Source organism: Oncorhynchus keta, chromosome 22 (genome assembly GCF_023373465.1).
Source record: "Oncorhynchus keta strain PuntledgeMale-10-30-2019 chromosome 22, Oket_V2, whole genome shotgun sequence".
In the NCBI taxonomy this organism is placed as follows: Eukaryota; Metazoa; Chordata; class Actinopteri; order Salmoniformes; family Salmonidae; genus Oncorhynchus; species Oncorhynchus keta.
This window is the reverse complement of record NC_068442.1, coordinates 56,741,744-56,761,895: the sequence shown is the minus strand read 5'-3', so window position 1 is coordinate 56,761,895 and position 20,152 is coordinate 56,741,744. Positions and strand designations below refer to the sequence as shown.

General features: G+C 47.1%; 1 protein-coding gene and 1 long non-coding RNA gene across 9 annotated transcripts in view; both read left to right on the top strand.

The window, feature by feature from the left end:
• Positions 1-20,152, top strand: part of tubgcp5 (tubulin, gamma complex associated protein 5) — a 116,226-nt gene that overhangs the window by 70,458 nt on the left and 25,616 nt on the right. The window contains exons 13-17 of the mRNA XM_052475731.1: positions 3,604-3,869; positions 4,733-4,931; positions 8,275-8,463; positions 10,659-10,841; positions 11,899-11,983. Coding sequence (XP_052331691.1) covers positions 3,604-3,869; positions 4,733-4,931; positions 8,275-8,463; positions 10,659-10,841; positions 11,899-11,983 — 922 coding nt within the window. The remainder of the gene's footprint in view (positions 1-3,603; positions 3,870-4,732; positions 4,932-8,274; positions 8,464-10,658; positions 10,842-11,898; positions 11,984-20,152) is intronic.
• LOC127910778 (uncharacterized) lies at positions 8,476-9,601 on the top strand. Of its 8 annotated transcripts, none has more exons than XR_008076181.1 (4): positions 8,476-8,558; positions 8,647-8,814; positions 8,882-9,177; positions 9,418-9,601. It is a non-coding gene; the product is annotated as an uncharacterized LOC127910778 (long non-coding RNA). The 8 variants fall into 8 exon arrangements; XR_008076184.1 differs by having other exon boundaries at positions 8,481-8,602; positions 8,689-8,814; XR_008076183.1 differs by having other exon boundaries at positions 8,481-8,602.

Sequence of the window (20,152 nt, the reverse complement as noted above, 5' to 3'; positions counted from 1 at the left end):
ACCAGAGCCCATAGGGAATAGTGCACAAACTTTACACCAGAGCCCATAGGGAATAGTGCACTACTTTACACCAGAGCCCATAGGGAATAGTGCACTACTTTACACCAGAGCCCATAGGGAATAGTGCACTACTTTAGACCAGAGCCCATAGGGAATAGTGCACTACTTTAGACCAGAGCCCATAGGGAATAGTGCACTACTTTAGACCAGAGCCCATAGGGAATAGTGCACTTCAGGGAATAGTGCACTACTTTAGACCAGAGCCCATAGGGAATAGTCCACTACTTTAGACCAGAGCCCATAGGGAATATTGTACTTCAGGGAATAGTGCACTACTTTAGACCAGAGCCCATAGGGAATAGTGCACTACTTTAGACCAGAACCCATAGGGAATAGTGCACTACTTTAGACCAGAGCCCATAGGGAATAGTGCACTTCAGGGAATAGTGCACTACTTTAGACCAGAGCCCATAGGGAATAGTGCACTACTTTAGACCAGAGCCCATAGGGAATAGTGCTCTTCAGGGAATAGTGCACTACTTTAGACCAGAGCCCATAGGGAATAGTGCACTTCAGGGAATAGTGCACTACTTTAGGCCAGAGCCCATAGGGAATAGTGCACTACTTTAGGCCAGAGCCCATAGGGAATAGTGCACTACTTTAGACCAGAGCCCATAGGGAATAGTGCACTAATTTAGACCAGAGCCCATAGGGAATATTGCACTTCAGGGAATAGTGCACTACTTTAGACCAGAGCCCATAGGGAATAGTGCACTACTTTAGACCAGAGCCCATAGCGAATAGTGCACTACTTTAGACCAGAGCCCATAGGGAATAGTGCTCTTCAGGGAATAGTGCACTACTTTAGACCAGAGCCCATAGGGAATAGTGCACTACTTTAGACCAGACCCCATAGGGAATAGTGCTCTTCAGGGAATAGTGCACTACTTTAGACCAGAGCCCATAGGGAATAGTGCACTTCAGGGAATAGTGCACTACTTTAGGCCAGAGCCCATAGGGAATAGTGCACTACTTTAGGCCAGAGCCCATAGGGAATAGTGCACTACTTTAGACCAGAGCCCATAGGGAATAGTGCACTACTTTAGACCAGAGCCCATAGGGAATAGTGCTCTTCAGGGAATAGTGCACTACTTTAGGCCAGAGCCCATAGGGAATAGTGCACTACTTTAGGCCAGAGCCCATAGGGAATAGTGCTCTACTTTAGGCCAGAGCCCATAGGGAATAGTGCACTTCAGGGAATAGTGCACTACTTTAGGCCAGAGCCCATAGGGAATAGTGCACTACTTTAGGCCAGAGCCCATAGGGAATAGTGCTCTACTTTAGGCCAGAGCCCATAGGGAATAGTGCACTACTTTAGGCCAGAGCCCATAGGGAATAGTGCACTACTTTAGGCCAGAGCCCATAGGGAATAGTGCTCTACTTTAGACCAGAGCCCATAGGGAATAGTGCACTACTTTAGGCCAGAGCCCATAGGGAATAGTGCTCTACTTTAGACCAGAGCCCATAGGGAATAGTGCTCTTCCGGGAATAGTGCACTACTTTACACCAGAGCCCATAGGGAATAGTGCACTTCAGGGAATAGTGCACTACTTTAGACCAGAGCCCATAGGGAATAGTGCACTACTTTAGACCAGAGCCCATAGGGAATAGTGCACTTCAGGGAATAGTGCACTACTTTACACCAGAGCCCATAGGGAATAGTGCACTACTTTAGACCAGAGCCCATAGGGAATAGTGCACTTCAGGGAATAGGGTGCCATTTTAGAGACTTATTATATGTCTGTTAGTTGATCCTATTTTAACACTGAAAAGGCTTTTTCCAAAATGAGAAATATGACATGGCTATCATTGGGTTTACTTGATAGCCACCTACACAAATAGCTCGCTCGAACAAAGTGTTAATAAGAGAAATTAATTTAAAAAGATTAAAAGCAATACAAATAATACATATATATATGTATGTTCTCCAGTAGGCATCTACTGAGGGAGCTGTGTTGTCAGTCATATATATATGTTCTCCAGTAGGCATCTACTGAGGGAGCTGTGTTGTCAGTCATATATATATGTTCTCCAGTAGGCATCTACTGAGGGAGCTAAGATCTGTGTTGTCAGTCATATATATATGTATGTTCTCCAGTAGGCATCTACTGAGGGAGCTAAGATCTGTGTTGTCAGTCATATATATATATATGTTCTCCAGTAGGCATCTACTGAGGGAGCTAAGATCTGTGTTGTCAGTCATATATATATATGTATGTTCATCTACAGTATCTGTGTTGCATCTACTGCATCTACTGAGGGAGTTAAGATCTGTGTTGTCAGTCATATATATATATATATGTTCTATGCATCTACTATGTTCTCCAGTAGGCATCTACTGAGGGAGTTAAGATCTGTGTTGTCAGTCATATATATATATGTATGTTCTCCAGTAGGCATCTACTGAGGGAGCTAAGATCTGTGTTGTCAGTGTTGTCAGTCTACTGACTGGGGAGTTAAGATCTGTGTTGTCAGTCATATATATATATATATGTTCTCCAGTAGGCATCTACTCTACTGTGTTGTCAGTCATATATATATGTTCTATATGTTCTCCAGTAGGCATCTACTAAGATCTGTGTTGTCAGTCATATATATATATATGTTCTCCAGTAGGCATCTACTGAGGGAGCTAAGATCTGTGTTGTCAGTCATATATATATATATATGTTCTCAGTAGGCATCTACTGAGGGAGTTAAGAGCTGTGTTGTCAGTCATATATATATATATGCATAGGCATCTACTGAGGGAGTTAAGATCTGTGTTGTCAGTCATATATATATATATGTTCTCCAGTAGGCATCTACTGAGGGAGCTAAGATCTGTGTTGTCAGTCATATATATATATATATGTTCTCCAGTAGGCATCTACTGAGCATCTACTGAGGGAGTTAAGGTATGTTCTCCAGTAGGCATCTACTGATCTGTGTTGTCAGTCATATATATATATATGTTCTCCAGTAGGCATCTACTGAGGGAGCTAAGATCTGTGTTGTCAGTCATATCCAGTAGGCATCTACTAGGGAGCTAAGATCTATGTTCTCCAGTAGGCATCTACTGAGGAGCTAAGATCTGTGTTGTCAGTCATATATATATGTATGTTCTCCAGTAGGCATCTACTGAGGGAGCTAAGATCTGTGTTGTCAGTCATATATATATATATGTTCTCCAGTAGGCATCTACTGAGGGAGCTAAGATCTGTGTTGTCAGTCATATATATATATATATGTTCTCCAGTAGGCATCTACTGAGGGAGTTAAGAGCTGTGTTGTCAGTCATTTATTCTGAATTGAATAAAACAACCAGGTTTTCAATGTGTTTTTTTATGACATGATTTTTATATAAAAGCTCACATAGTATAACGTACGGTGTCTGTAATAGAATAAACATGGTATAAATGAATGTAGACCTTCATAAAGTGGGGGTACCAACATGGAGGCGTGTTGGCTTCAACACAGCACCCCCCTATATTAGTCCTCCAGTGTGCGTATATATAAATCAATGGTCCTGACCCCTACCTTTGTCTGTATCTCCCAACCCAGGAACAAAGACGTACCAGTGAATCACAGAGACTTTTGGTACGCCACCTACACCTTGTACAGTATCTCCGAGACGGTGGAGAGCGAGGACAAGCTGAGTGACGCAGCCAGCGGGAGCAGCGCAGGGGAGCAGGGAGCGAAGTCTCAGCTCACCATGGTGTCCTTCCTCAAGCCGGTCCTCAAACAGATCATCATGGCTGGGAAGAGCATGCAGCTCCTCAAGAACCTGGACTGGAAAGAGGCTGAGCAGACCGATGGCTCCACTAGAGGTCAGTGTTGGTCTGTAGAGGCTGAGCAGACCGATGGCCCCACTTGAGGTCTGTAGCTGGTCTGTAGTTCATCTTTAGCTGGTCTGTAGCTGGTCTGTAGTTCATCTTTAGCTGGTCTGTAGCTGGTCTGTAGTTCATCTTTAGCTGTTTGGTACTTCATCTTTAGCTGGTGTGTAGCTGGTCTGTAACTGGTCACCAGGCTAGTGTTTCTAGTGCAGAGTGTGGTACAGAGAGATGTGTTTGAGATGGGAGACAGGGGAGTTTGAGTACTGCTTATGCCTGAAAAACACAGTTTGTGTTTTTCAGAATATACAGTATTATGGAACCATAAAATTGTTCCTATCTCATCCCTGAGCCTTGAGCTATAATCTAGCGAAGCATGGCTGTATGGTACAAAACACCTGCTTTCTGCTTGGGTTCCTAATGTTCTGTGTTTTAGATACTTTCTGCTTGGGTTCCTAATGTTCTGTGTTTTACTGTGTTTTAGATACTTTCTGCTTGGGTTCCTAATGTTCTCTGTGTGTTTTAGATACTTTCTGCTTGGGTTCCTAATGTTCTCTGTGTGTTTTAGATACTTTCTGCTTGGGTTCCTAATGTTCTCTGTGTGTTTTAGATACTTTCTGCTTGGGTTCCTAATGTTCTCTGTGTGTTTTAGATACTTTCTGCTTGGGTTCCTAATGTTCTCTGTGTGTTTTAGATACTTTCTGCTTGGGTTCCTAATGTTCTCTGTGTGTTTTAGATACTTTCTGCTTGGGTTCCTAACGTTCTCTGTGTTTTAGATACTTTCTGCTTGGGTTCCTAATGTTCTCTGTGTGTTTTAGATACTTACTGCTTGGATTCCTAATGTTCCCTGTGTGTTTTAGATGCAGAAAGGAAGAGCTTGTACACTCTTTTTCTGGAGTCTGTTCAGTCCCGCCTCCGTTGCCGGGACGACTCCCCCGTGGATACGGTCACCGAGCAACAGGCCACTAAGCAGAGCCTGATCAAGATGCAGTCGATTGTAGCTCAGCATCTACAGATGGATGACATACATGATCCTCTACTGGCCATCAACTTCGCCAGGTGAGTGGAGGAGAGTATACTTGGAGCGGGGTAGGGACCGATGCTTGGAAACATTTCCAAGATGGCGTAGCAGTGGGGATGTCTGTTTTGATTGTCTTGTCCCCTCCCTTGTATACATCGTTTTTCTTCGTATATATTTTTAAATATTTTTTTTTAATCTCATTTTCCATCTACGGACTGAACATACTCTCCTGCAACCCGCCTCACCCAATGTGGTACGGATCTGCTATTTTTACACTTAGCAGAACCGGAACCCCCTTCAGGAGCTAGCCAATAACTAGATAGTAGTTAGCCTGGAGCTAGCCTCAAACTAGGCCCATCTCCCAGCTAGCCGAAGAGATTCCTTCAAGCAATCCTTGTGCTTCAATTACCTCTTTTGCCGATTGACCTGGAACCTCAGCCCTGCCGATTCATCACAACTGGTCTACCGAGGTAACCGTCCGAGGGGTTTTCTGTCCTGAAGCAAGCGCCAGTTAGCCTGGAGCTAGCCTCGAGCTAGGCCCTTCTCCCGGCTAGCCAAAGAAATCCATAAGATAATTCCTGGGCTTCAATACCTCTTTTGCCAATTGGCCTGGATCCTTTGCTGCCGACAAGGAGCCCCGCCTATCCATCACGACTGGTCAGCCGACGTGACCGCCCGAGGGGGTTTCAACAGACTCTCCCGTTGCGACGTCCCCCTGAGGCCCATCTGCTAGCCTTCTGATAGCCCCGTTCTGCTAGCTGTCTGAATCGCCGTGCCTCCAGCTCGCCTAAGTACTCACTGGACCCTATGATCACTCGGCTACACATGCCTCTCCCTAAAGTCAATATGCCTTGTCTATTGCTGTTTTGGTTAGTGATTACTGTCTTATTTCACTGTAGAGCCTCTAGCCCTGCTCATTATCCCTTAGCTAGCCCTTATGTTCCACCCCCCACACATGCAGTGACGGCACCTGGCTTAAATGGTGCCTCTAGAGACAAAACCTCTCTCATTGTCACTCAATGCCAAGGTTTTACCTGTATTCACATCCTACATTTGTCTGTACGTTGTCTTGAATGTATTATTCCGCGCCCAGAAACCTGCTCCTTTTACTCCCTGTTCCTAACGTACTAGACAACCAGTTCTTATAGCCTTTAGCTGTACCCTCATCCTACTCCTCCTCTCTTCCTAACGTACTAGACGACCAGTTCTTATAGCCTTTAGCCGTACCCTCATCCTACTCCTCTGTTCCAAACGTACTAGACAACCAGTTCTTATAGCCTTTAGCTGTACCCTCATCCTACTCCTCCCCTCTTCCTAACGTACTAGACGACCAGTTCTTATAGCCTTTAGCCGTACCCTCATCCTACTCCTCCTCTCTTCCTAACGTACTAGACGACCAGTTCTTATAGACTTTAGCCGTACCCTCATCCTACTCCTCCTCTGTTCCAAACGTACTAGACGACCAGTTCTTATAGCCTTTAGCCGTACCCTCATCCTACTCTTCCTCTGTTCCAAACGTACTAGACGACCAGTTCTTATAGCCTTTAGCCGTATCCTACAAGGAACCTACTGGGTACAACCCTAAATCCGTAACCATGGGCACCCTCATAGATATCATCCTGACCAACCTGCCCTCAATACACCTGTGCTGTCTTCAACCAGGATTTCAGCGATCACTGCGTCATTGCCTGAGTGCACACTGGGTCCGCGGTCATACGACCTCTCCTCGCCACTCATCACTGTCAAACGCTCCCTAAAACACTTCTGCGAGCAGGCCTTTCTAATCGACCTGGCCCGGGTATCCTGGAAGGATATTGACCTCATTCCGTCAGTGGAGGATGCTGGTTATTCTTTAAAAGTGCCTTCCTCACCACCTTAAATAAGCCTGCCCCGTTCAAAAAATGTAGAACTATGAACAGATATAGCCCTTGGTTCACCCCAGACCCGACTGCCCTTGACCAGCACAAAAATATCCTGTGGCGTTCTGCATTAGCATCGAACAGCCCCCACGATATGCAACTTTTCAGGGAAGTCAGGAACCAATATACACAGGCAGTTAGGAAAGTTAAGGCTAGCTTTTTCAAACAGAAATTTGCTTCCTGTTGCACTTATTCCAAAATGTTTTGGGACACTGTAATGTCCATGGAGAATAAGAGCACCTCCTTCCAGCTGCCCACTGCATTGTGGCTTGGAAACACTGTCACTACCAATAAATCTACGAAAATCGATAATTTCAATAAGCATTTTTCCGCAGCTGGCCATGCTTTCCACCTGGCTACCCCTACCCTGGCCATCATCTCAGCACCCCCTGCAGCAACTTCAACACTCTACTCAGCAAACTGGATGCAGTCTATCACAGTGCCATCCGTTTTGTCACCAAAGCCCCATATACTACCCACCACTGCGACGTGTACACGCTTGTTGGCTGGCCCTCACTACATATCGGTCGCCAACCCCACTGGCTCCAGGTCATCTGTAAGTCTTTGCTAGGTAAAGCTCCGCCTTATCTCAGCTCACTGGTCACCATAGCAACAACCACCCGTAGCACGTGCTCCAGCAGGTATATCTCACTGGTCATCCCCAAATCCAACACCACCTTTGGCCAACTTTCCTTCCAGTTCTTTGCTGCCAATGACTGGAACGAATTGCAAAAATCACTGAAGCTGAAGACTCATATCTCTAACTTTAAGCACCAGCTGTCAGAGCTGCTTACCGATCACTGTACCTGTACACAGCCCATCTGTAAATAGCCCATCCAACAACCTCATCCCCATATTATTACTTACCCTCTTGGTCTTTTGCACCCCAGAATCTCTTCTTGCACATTCATCATCTGCACATCTATCACTCCAGTATTAATGCTACATTGTAATTATTTTCGCCTCTATGGCCTATTTATTGGCTACCTCCCTACTTTTCTACATTTGAACACTGTACATAAATAGAAAAATCTTTCTTTTCTATTGTGTTATTGACTGTACGTTTGTTTATGTGTGTAACTCTGTATTGTTGTTTGTGCTGCACTGCTTTGCTTTATCTTGGCCAGGTCACAGTTGTAAATGAGAACTTGTTCTCAACTAGCCTACCTGGGGGGGGGGGCGGCAGGGTAGCCTAGTGGTTAGAGTGTTGGAAATCTGTGTTACAAATCTGTCGTTCTGCCCCTGAACAGTCCACTGTTCCTAGGCCGCCATTGAAAATAAGAATTTGTTCTTAACTGACTTGCCTAGTAAAATAAAGGTGAAATAAAATACAAATTGTTCGAAAGACCAATTAGTGGAAAAACTATAATTGAATTAAAATATCTTGATTATGTTAAGTTTTAGCTTGTTTGGTGGCTCCAGAAAGAGTAACCCAGCTCTGGCAACTCCTAACCCCCTCCAGGCTGTACCTGGAGCAGAGTGACTTCCACGAGAGGTTCTCAGGCGGTGACGTGATCGTGGACCGTTCGTCTGAGTCGGTGACGTGTCAGACATTTGAGCTGACGCTGCGCTCCTGCCTCTACCCACACATCCAGAAGAGATACATTGAGTGCTGTGGCAACCTCATGACCACCCTGAAGAAGGACTACAGGTAAACTCACTACGTCAGTCAGTCAGTACTCTCTCATGTCTCTAGTCCTCCAGGTGTCTGTCAGTCAGTACTCTCTCATGTCTCTAGTCCTCCAGGTGTCTGTCAGTCAGTACTCTGTCTCATGTCTCTAGTCCTCCAGGTGTCTGTCAGTCAGTACTCTGTCTCATGTCTCTAGTCCTCCAGGTGTCTGTCAGTCAGTACTCTCTCATGTCTCTAGTCCTCCAGGTGTCTGTCAGTCAGTACTCTCTCATGTCTCTAGTCCTCCAGGTGTCTGTCAGTCAGTACTCTCTCATGTCTCTAGTCCTCCAGGTGTCTGTCAGTCAGTACTCTCTCATGTCTCTAGTCCTCCAGGTGTCTGTCAGTCGGTACTCTGTCAGTCAGTCCTAGGTGTCTCAGTCTCATGTCTCTAGTCCTCCAGGTGTCTGTCAGTCAGTACTCTCTCATGTCTCTAGTCCTCCAGGTGTCTGTCAGTCAGTACTCTCTCATGTCTCTAGTCCTCCAGGTGTCTGTCAGTCAGTACTCTGTCTCATGTCTCTAGTCCTCCAGGTGTCTGTCAGTCAGTACTCTGTCATGTCTCTAGTCCTCCAGGTGTCTGTCAGTCAGTACTCTCTCATGTCTCTAGTCCTCCAGGTGTCTGTCAGTCAGTACTCTCTCATGTCTCTAGTCCTCCAGGTGTCTGTCAGTCAGTACTCTCTCATGTCTCTAGTCCTCCAGGTGTCTGTCAGTCAGTACTCTGTCTCATGTCTCTAGTCCTCCAGGTGTCTGTCAGTCAGTACTCTGTCTCATGTCTCTAGTCCTCCAGGTGTCTGTCAGTCAGTACTCTGTCATGTCTCTAGTCCTCCAGGTGTCTGTCAGTCAGTCATGTCTCTAGTCCTCCACTCTCATGTCTCTCATGTCTCTAGTCCTCCAGGTGTCTGTCAGTCAGTACTCTGTCTCATGTCTCTAGTCCTCCAGGTGTCTGTCAGTCAGTACTCTCTCATGTCTCTAGTCCTCCAGGTGTCTGTCAGTCAGTACTACTGTCCTGTAGGTCAGTCCAACCCTCTTCCTGGAGATTTACTGTCCTGTAGGTTTTCAGTCCAACCCTCTTCCTGGAGATTTACTGTCCTGTAGGTTTTCAGTCTAACCCTCTTCCTGGAGATTTACTGTCCTCCAGGTTTTCAGTCCAACCCTCTTCCTGGAGATCTACTGTCCTCCAGGTTTTCAGTCCAACCTCTTCCTGGAGATCTCTTCCTGGTTTTCAGCCCAACCCTCTTCCTCTACTGTCCTGTGGGTTTTCAGCCCAACCCTCTTCCTGGAGATTTACTGTCCTGTAGGTTTTCAGTCCAACTGTCCCTCTGTCCTGGTTTTCAGACCTGTCAGTCAGATTTACTGTCCTCAGTTTACTGTCCTGTAGGTTTTTCAGTCCAACCCTCTTCCAGAGATTTACTGTCCTGTCAGGTTTTCAGTCCAACCCTCTTCCTGGAGATCTACTGTCCTGTAGGTTTTCAGTCCAACCCTCTTCCTGGAGATCTACTGTCCTGTAGGTTTTCAGTCCAATCCTCTTCCTGGAGATCTACTGTCCTGTTGGTTTTCAGTCCTGCTCAACAAGACCTTAACTAGCTGAATCAGATATGCTAAATTAGGATTGGGTTGATGACCTACAGGACAGTAGATCTCCAGGAAGAGGATTGGGTTGATAACCTACAGGACAGTAGATCTCCAGAAAGAGGATTGGGTTGATAACCTACAGGACAGTAAAATCTCCAGGAAGAGGGTTGGACTGAAAACCTACAGGACAGTAGATCTCCAGGAAGAGGGTTGGGCTGCCCTATAAAGTACACCACAGCCCTATTGGCCCTGGTCAAAGTAGTGCACTATATAGGGAATATCGTATCATTTAGGACTCATTAATAGTTCCAGTACTGTAGGACTGACTAGCACAGGTGTCCCTGGCCCCTCCCCCAAACCCTATACTCACCCTAACCTTTAACCCCCAGACTGCTGAGGTCCCCCAGTATGACTTCTACAGCTGTTATAGGCCCTATACTCACCCTAACCTTTAACCCCCAGACTGCTGAGGTCCCCCAGTATGACTTCTACAGCTGTTATAGGCCCTATACTCACCCTAACTTTTAACCCCCAGACTGCTGAGGTCCCCCAGTATGACTTCTACAGCTGTTATAGGCCCTATACTCACCCTAACTTTTAACCCCCAGACTGCTGGAGTACCTTCAGGCCATGAGGAACTACTTCCTGTTGGAGGCAGGAGACACCATGTATGACTTCTATACAGCCATCTTTGATAAGGTCCTGGAGAAGGAGAGCTGGCAGCAACTGGCGTTCCTCAACGTTCAACTGCAGGAAGCCGTGGGACAACGGTGTCCAGAGGACAGCAGCAGGTACTGCAACACAACCACCTCACACAGACTGGGCTCTCATTGGTTACACCTCACACTGACTGGGCTCTCATTGGTTACACCCCACACTGACTGGGCTCTCATTGGTTACACCTCACACTGACTGGGCTCTCATTGGTTACACCTCACACTGACTGGGCTCTCATTGGTTACACCCCACACTGACTGGGCTCTCATTGGTTACACCCCACACTGACTGGGCTCTCATTGGTTACACCTCACACTGACTGGGCTCTCATTGGTTACACCCCACACTGACTGGGCTCTCATTGGTTACACCTCACACTGACTGGGCTCTCATTGGTTACACCCCACACTGACTGGGCTCTCATTGGTTACACCCCACACTGACTGGGCTCTCATTGGTTACACCCCACACTGACTGGGCTCTCATTGGTTACACCCCACACTGACTGGGCTCTCATTGGTTACACCCCACACTGACTGGGCTCTCATTGGTTACACCCCACACTGACTGGGCTCTCATTGGTTACACCTCACACTGACTGGGCTCTCATTGGTTACACCCCACACTGACTGGGCTCTCATTGGTTAGAGTTTGCTCTGGTTTTGAGAGATTTCAGTGAGTTGATAGGCTAACTGATCACACAGGATGTAATATCAACAATAGTGATAGGCTAACTGATCACACAGGATGTGATATCAACAATAGTGATAGGCTAACTGATCACACAGGATGTAATATCAACAATAGTGATAGGCTAACTGATCACACAGGATGTGATATCAACAATAGTGATAGGCTAACTGATCACACAGGATGTGATATCAACAATAGTGATAGGCTAACTGATCACACAGGATGTAATATCAACAATAGTGATAGGCTAACTGATCACACAGGATGTAATATCAACAATAGTGATAGGCTAACTGATCACTCAGGATGTAATATCGACAATAGTGATAGGCTAACTGATCACTCAGGATGTAATATGGCTAATAGTTGTTTTTTTCCATTTTGATGGCATTGAATTTATTGTCACAATAAAATAAAAGAAAAATGTCTGTTTTCCAGATTGTCCATCTTCCTGGAGACGATAGACCCAGTCAGAAAGAAACAGCCGATTAATAATCTGGACGGTTTGACCCTCAGTTACAAGGTGAGTCTCCTACCAACCGTATCCACAATACTGATAACAGGTTGGCTGTGGTAGAAACAGACTATTAATAATCTGGATGGTTTGACCCTCAGTTACAAGGTGAGTCTCCTACCAACCGTATCCACAATACTGATAACAGGTTGGCTGTGGTAGAAACAGACTATTAATAATCTGGATGGTTTGACCCTCAGTTACAAGGTGAGTCTCCTACCAACCGTATCCACAATACTGATAACAGGTTGGCTGTGGTAGAAACAGACTATTAATAATCTGGATGGTTTGACCCTCAGTTACAAGGTGAGTCTCCTACCAACCGTATCCACAATACTGATAACAGGTTGGCTGTGGTAGAAACAGACTATTAATAATCTGGATGGTTTGACCCTCAGTTACAAGGTGAGTCTCCTACCAACCGTATCCACAATACTGATAACAGGTTGGCTGTGGTAGAAACAGACTATTAATAATCTGGATGGTTTGACCCTCAGTTACAAGGTGAGTCTCCTACCAACCGTATCCACAATACTGATAACAGGTTGGCTGTGGTAGAAACAGACTATTAATAATCTGGACGGTTTGACCCTCAGTTACAAGGTGAGTCTCCTACCAACCGTATCCACAATACTGATAACAGGTTGGCTGTGGTAGAAACAGACTATTAATAATCTGGACGGTTTGACCCTCAGTTACAAGGTGAGTCTCCTACCAACCGTATCCACAATACTGATAACAGGTTGGCTGTGGTAGAAACAGACTATTAATAATCTGGACGGTTTGACCCTCAGTTACAAGGTGAGTCTCCTACCAACCGTATCCACAATACTGATAACAGGTTGGCTGTGGTAGAAACAGACTATTAATAATCTGGATGGTTTGACCCTCAGTTACAAGGTGAGTCTCCTACCAACCGTATCCACAATACTGATAACAGGTTGGCTGTGGTAGAAACAGACTATTAATAATCTGGACGGTTTGACCCTCAGTTACAAGGTGAGTCTCCTACCAACCGTATCCACAATACTGATAACAGGTTGGCTGTGGTAGAAACAGACTATTAATAATCTGGACGGTTTGACCCTCAGTTACAAGGTGAGTCTCCTACCAACCGTATCCACAATACTGATAACAGGTTGGCTGTGGTAGAAACAGACTATTAATAATCTGGATGGTTTGACCCTCAGTTACAAGGTGAGTCTCCTACCAACCGTATCCACAATACTGTTTATTCGCATGTGTTCTGTGTTTCCTCTACTTTAAACACACGTTTCTGTGGTGTCCTTCCCTACACGTTTCTGTGGTGTCCTTCATGTTTCTGTGGTGTCCTTCCCTACACGTTTCTGTGGTGTCCTTCATGTTTCTGTGGTGTCCTTCACGTTTCTGTGGTGTCCTTCCCTACACGTTTCTGTGGTATCCTTCATGTTTCTGTGGTCTCCTTCCCTACACGTTTCTGTGGTGTCCTTCACGTTTCTGTGGTGTCCTTCACGTTTCTGTGGTGTCCTTCATGTTTCTGTGGTGTCCTTCCCTTCACGTTTCTGTGGTGTCCTTCACGTTTCTGTGGTGTCCTTCCCTACACGTTTCTGTGGTGTCCTTCCCTACACGTTTCTGTGGTGTCCTTCACGTTTCTGTGGTGTCCTTCCCTACACGTTTCTGTGGTGTCCTTCATGTTTCTGTGGTGTCCTTCACGTTTCTGTGGTGTCCTTCACGTTTCTGTGGTGTCCTTCATGTTTCTGTGGTGTCCTTCACGTTTCTGTGGTGTCCTTCATGTTTCTGTGGTGTCCTTCACGTTTCTGTGGTGTCCTTCACGTTTCTGTGGTGTCCTTCCCTTCACGTTTCTGTGGTGTCCTTCCCTACACGTTTCTGTGGTGTCCTTCCCTTCACGTTTCTGTGGTGTCCTTCCCTTCACGTTTCTGTGGTGTCCTTCCCTTCATGTTTCTGTGGTGTCCTTCCCTTCACGTTTCTGTGGTGTCCTTCACGTTTCTGTGGTGTCCTTCCCTTCACGTTTCTGTGGTGTCCTTCACGTTTCTGTGGTGTCCTTCACGTTTCTGTGGTGTCCTTCATGTTTCTGTCGTCTCCTTCCCTTCCCGTTTCTGTCGTCCCCTTCCCTTCCCGTTTCTGTCGTCTCCTTCCCTTCACGTTTCTGTCGTCCCCTTCCTTCATGTTTCTGTGGTCTCCTTCCCTTCATGTTTCTGTGGTCCCCTTCCCTTCATGTTTCTGTCGTCTCCTTCCCTTCATGTTTCTGTCGTCCCCTTCCCTTCATGTTTCTGTGGTCCCCTTCCCTTCATGTTTCTGTGTCCCCTTCCCTTCACGTTTCTGTCGTCTCCTTCCCTTCACGTTTCTGTGGTGTCCTTCCCTTCATGTTTCTGTGGTGTCCTTCCCTACACGTTTCTGTCGTCTCCTTCCCTTCACGTTTCTGTCGTCTCCTTCCCTTCACGTTTCTGTGGTGTCCTTCCCTTCATGTTTCTGTGGTGTCCTTCCCTTCACGTTTCTGTGGTGTCCTTCATGTTTCTGTCGTCTCCTTCCCTTCCCGTTTCTGTCGTCCCCTTCCCTTCCCGTTTCTGTCGTCTCCTTCCCTTCACGTTTCTCACTGTCATTCGTGAAACGTTTTCCGGGTTACGTTTTCTTCTAGTTTTTTTGACGGGGTATTTTCTTTAAACAGCGTTGTTGGTTAAGGGCTTGTAAGTAAAGCATTAAGGTTTGTTGTATTTGGCGCATGTGACAAATAACATTTGATTTGAACTTTGTAAAAATGTCATACATAAAGCCAACAAATACAAAACATTTAAGCCTGCAGGTAGAAAATATCCTGATTAAAAAATAAATGTCCTATAATTCACATTGGCTACAACATGGCCTGTCTGCAACCAACTTGAAACATTGTATCTACTATCAAACCTGAAGCTTGTGGAAGTGAAGTTGCAACATTGTATCAAATATTCTGTGCCCTCAGAGCTTCCTGCTCCAGTGAGATCAGGACAGACACAGCTGTAGACTAGTTGATCAAGGGATAAGAAGCAGTGGTCGACTTGAGCAGGAGTTCACCGGGAGCGGAGCAGAGGCACCTCAAATTCTCCTGTTCCTGTTCCTCTTATCGAATATTAGCTTTTTGTGGAGCTCCTGAACCTACTGAGTACTGAAACCTATTTCAGTCCAAGTCCAGCACTGATGAGAAGTAATTAGGTCCTATTTTATGACATTTTTCAGAGACATCTTTCCCTTTTCATGCGGAGTGGTTATCGGAAAGAGAGAGAACTGGAATGATTTTTGAAATACATTGAGGAACTATTTGTAATTCTCAGTGGATGTGAAAACAGACTTTGTTTGCTTGGTGTTTGAGGTGAAAAGTTCACTTTGAAAAGCTCCACAGGTTATTGGTGGGGCGTTAAGCCAATCAGAAATACTATCAGATCGCCAAATGGGCACATTTTATATGCCTACCTGGCCTACATTTCCCTACTTCTCTTCCTGCGTGTCCTTAATAAACATTGACAGGAGCGCTCCAAACAAAAGACAACGACTAAATTGACAAAACTCAGAAAATAGAATGAAATAAACCAGAACTTGTTTCTCTTAAGTGTACACTGTGCAAACCATGTTGTCCACTCCAGACAATGAGAACAGGAAGACTGGAATAATAATATTGAAAGTGCTAAAATACATGACCATTGTAGATGTTTTTTAAATGATAGGAATGAAGGGTAAATGCCGTACAGGTGATATATGTAATGGGGAATTGATAGACACTAACAATCAAACGCAAACAATTCACACAGTGAAGTAATGAAACCGTGAATGTGCACAAATTGACCAGAGAGAGGAAGTGTATTGTGCATCTGGTCGAAAGGTCAATCTGACGTCTCCATTGGCCGTGCAGTGTTTATGGTGATACGGCCTCAGCAGAAGGGCTGCGTTTATAGTGATACGGCCTCAGCAGAAGGGCTGTGTTTATAGTGATACGGTCTCAGCAGAAGGGCTCGTTTATGGTTACGGCCTCAGCAGAAGGGCAGCGTTTATAGTGATACGACCTCAGCAGAAGGGCTGCGTTTATAGTGTCCTACGACCTCAGCAGAAGGGCTGCGTTTATAGTGATACGGCCTCAGCAGAAGGGCTGTCCTTCGTTTATAGTGATACGGCCTCAGCAGAAGGGCAGCGTTTATAGTGATACGACCTCAGCAGAAGGGCTGCGTTCCCTGGCCTCAGCAGAAGGGCTGCGTTTATAGTGATACGGCCTCAGCAGAAGGGCAGCGTTTATAGTGATACGACCTCAGCAGAAGGGCTGCGTTTATAGTGATACGACCTCAGCAGAAGGGCTGCGTTTATAGTGATGGCCTCAGCAGAAGGGCAGCGTTTATAGTGATACGACCTCAGCAGAAGGGCTGCGTTTGTAGTGATACGGCCTCAGCAGAAGGGCAGCGTTTATGGTGATACGGCCTCAGGGCAGAAGGGCAGTGTTTATGGTGATACGGCCTCAGCAGAAGGGCTGTGTTTATAGTGATACGACCTCAGCAGAAGGGCAGCGTTTATAGTGATACGACCTCAGCAGAAGGGCTGCGTTTATAGTGATACGACCTCAGCAGAAGGGCTGCGTTTATAGTGATACGACCTCAGCAGAAGGGCTGCGTTTATAGTGATACGGCCTCAGCAGAAGGGCAGCGTTTATAGTGATACGACCTCAGCAGAAGGGCTGCGTTTATAGTGATACTGACCTCAGCAGAAGGGCTTGTTTATTACGACCTCAGCAGAAGGGCTGCGTTTATAGTGATTGACCTCAGCAGAAGGGCAGCGTTTATAGTGATACGACCTCAGCAGAAGGGCTGCGTTTATAGTGATACGACCTCAGCAGAAGGGCTGCGTTTATAGTGATACGACCTCAGCAGAAGGGCTGCGTTTATAGTGATACGACCTCAGCAGAAGGGCAGCGTTTATAGTGATACGACCTCAGCAGAAGGGCTGCGTTTATAGTGATACGACCTCAGCAGAAGGGCTGCGTTTATAGTGATACGGCCTCAGCAGAAGGGCAGCGTTTATAGTGATACGACCTCAGCAGAAGGGCTGCGTTTATAGTGATACGACCTCAGCAGAAGGGCTGCGTTTTGGTGATACGGCCTCAGCAGAAGGGCAGCGTTTATAGTGATACGACCTCAGCAGAAGGGCTGCGTTTGTAGTGACACGGCCTCAGCAGAAGGGCAGCGTTTATGGTTTGAGCCTCAGCAGAAGGGCAGTGTTTATGGTGATACGGCCTCAGCAGAAGGGCAGTGTTTATGGTGATACGTGCCTCAGCAGAAGGGCAGTGTTTATGGTGATATGGGCCTCAGCAGAAGGGCTGCGTTTATAGTGATACGGCCTCAGCAGAAGGGCTGCGTTTGTAGTGATACGGCCTCAGCAGAAGGGCAGTGTTTATGGTGATACGGCCTCAGCAAAAGGGCAGCGTTTATGGTGATACGGTCTCAGCAGAAGGGCTGCGTTTATAGTGATACGGCCTCAGCAGAAGGGCTGCGTTTAAACGGCCTCAGCAGAAGGGCAGCGTTTATAGTGATACGGCCTCAGCAGAAGGGCAGTGTTTATGGTGATACGGCCTCAGCAGAAGGGCAGTGTTTATGGTGATACGGCCTCAGCAGAAGGGCAGTGTTTATGGTGATACGGCCTCAGCAGAAGGGCTGTGTTTATAGTGATACGGCCTCAGCAGAAGGGCAGTGTTTATGGTGATACGGCCTCAGCAGAAGGGCTGTGTTTATGGTGATACGGCCTCAGCAGAAGGGCAGTGTTTATAGTGATACGGCCTCAGCAGAAGGGCAGTGTTTATGGTGATACGGCCTCAGCAGAAGGGCAGTGTTTATAGTGATACGGCCTCAGCAGAATATGGTGATACGGCCTCAGCAGAAGGGAGCGTTTAAGTGATACGGCCTCAGCAGAAGGGCAGCGTTTATAGTGATACGGCCTCAGCAGAAGGGCAGTGTTTATGGTGATACGGCCTCAGCAGAAGCGTTTATGGTGATACGGCCTCAGCAGAAGGGCAGCGTTTATAGTGATACGGCCTCAGCAGAAGGGCAGCGTTTATAGTGATACGGCCTCAGCAGAAGGGCTGTGTTTATAGTGATACGGCCTCAGCAGAAGGGCAGCGTTTATAGTGATACGGTCTCAGCAGAAGGGCTGCGTTTATGGTGATACGGCCTCAGCAGAAGGGCTGCGTTTATTGATGCCTCAGCAGAAGGGCTGCGTTTATGGTGATACGGCCTCAGCAGAAGGGCAGCGTTTATGGTGTACGGCCTCAGCAGAAGGGCAGCGTTTATAGTGATACGGCCTCAGCAGAAGGGCTGCGTTTATGGTGATACGGCCTCAGCAGAAGGGCTGCGTTTATGGTGATGCCTCAGCAGAAGGGCAGCGTTTATAGTGATACGGCCTCAGCAGAAGGGCAGCGTTTATAGTGATACGGCCTCAGCAGAAGGGCAGCGTTTATAGTGATACGGTCTCAGCAGAAGGGCAGCGTTTATAGTGATACGGCCTCAGCAGAAGGGCAGCGTTTATAGTGATACGGCCTCAGCAGAAGGGCTGCGTTTATGGTGACGGCCTCAGCAGAAGGGCTGCGTTTATGGTGATACGGCCTCAGCAGAAGGGCTGCGTTTATGTTGATACGGCCTCAGCAGAAGGGCAGCGTTTATAGTGATACGACCTCAGCAGAAGGGCTGCGTTTATAGTGATACGGCCTCAGCAGAAGGGCAGCGTTTATAGTGATACGACCTCAGCAGAAGGGCTGGAATACGACCTCAGCAGAAGGGCTGCGTTTATAGTGATACGGCCTCAGCAGAAGGGCAGCGTTTATAGTGATACGACCTCAGCAGAAGGGCTGCGTTTCTAGTGATACGGCCTCAGCAGAAGGGCAGCGTTTATGGTGATACGGCCTCAGCAGAAGGGCAGTGTTTATGGTGATACGGCCTCAGCAGAAGGGCAGTGTTTATGGTGATACGGCCTCAGCAGAAGGGCACAAAGCCTCAGCAGAAGGGCTGCGTTTGTAGTGATACGGCCTCAGCAGAAGGGCTGCGTTTATAGTGATACGGCCTCAGCAGAAGGGCAGTGTTTATGGTGATACGGCCTCAGCAGAAGGGCAGCGTTTATGGTGATGGGTCTCAGCAGAAGGGCTGCGTTTATAGTGATACGGCCTCAGCAGAAGGGCTCGTTTGTAGTGATACGGCCTCAGCAGAAGGGCAGCGTTTTTAGTGATACGGCCTCAGCAGAAGGGCAGTGTTTATGGTGATACGGCCTCAGCAGAAGGGCAGTGTTTATGGTGATACGGCCTCAGCAGAAGGGCAGTGTTTATGGTGATACGGCCTCAGCAGAAGGGCTGCGTTTATAGTGATACGGCCTCAGCAGAAGGGCAGTGTTTATGGTGATACGGCCTCAGCAGAAGGGCTGCGTTTATGGTGATACGGCCTCAGCAGAAGGGCAGCGTTTAAGTGATACGGCCTACAGTGTTTATGGGCCTCAGCAGAAGGGCAGCGTTTATAGTGATACGGTCTCAGCAGAAAACGGCCTCAGCAGAAGGGCAGCGTTTATAGTGATACGGCCTCAGCAGAAGGGCAGCGTTTATGGTGTCCGGCCTCAGCAGAAGGGCAGTGTTTATGGTGATACGGCCTCAGCAGAAGGGCTGCGTTTATGGTGATACGGCCTCAGCAGAAGGGCAGCGTTTATAGTGATACGGCCTCAGCAGAAGGGCAGCGTTTATAGTGATACGGCCTCAGCAGAAGGGCTGTGTTTATAGTGATACGGCCTCAGCAGAAGGGCAGTGTTTATAGTGATACGGTCTCAGCAGAAGGGCTGCGTTTATGTGTACGGCCTTGCGTTTATGGTGATACGGCCTCAGCAGAAGGGCTGCGTTTATGGTGATACGGCCTCAGCAGAAGGGCAGCGTTTATGGTGATACGGCCTCAGCAGAAGGGCAGCGTTTATAGTGATACGGCCTCAGCAGAAGGGCTGCGTTTATGGTGATACGGCCTCAGCAGAAGGGCTGCGTTTATGGTGATACGGCCTCAGCAGAAGGGCAGCGTTTATAGTGATACGGCCTCAGCAGAAGGGCAGCGTTTATAGTGATACGGCCTCAGCAGAAGGGCAGTGTTTATAGTGATATATCCTCAGCAGAAGGGCAGCGTTTAAGTGGGCCTCAGCAGAAGGGCAGCG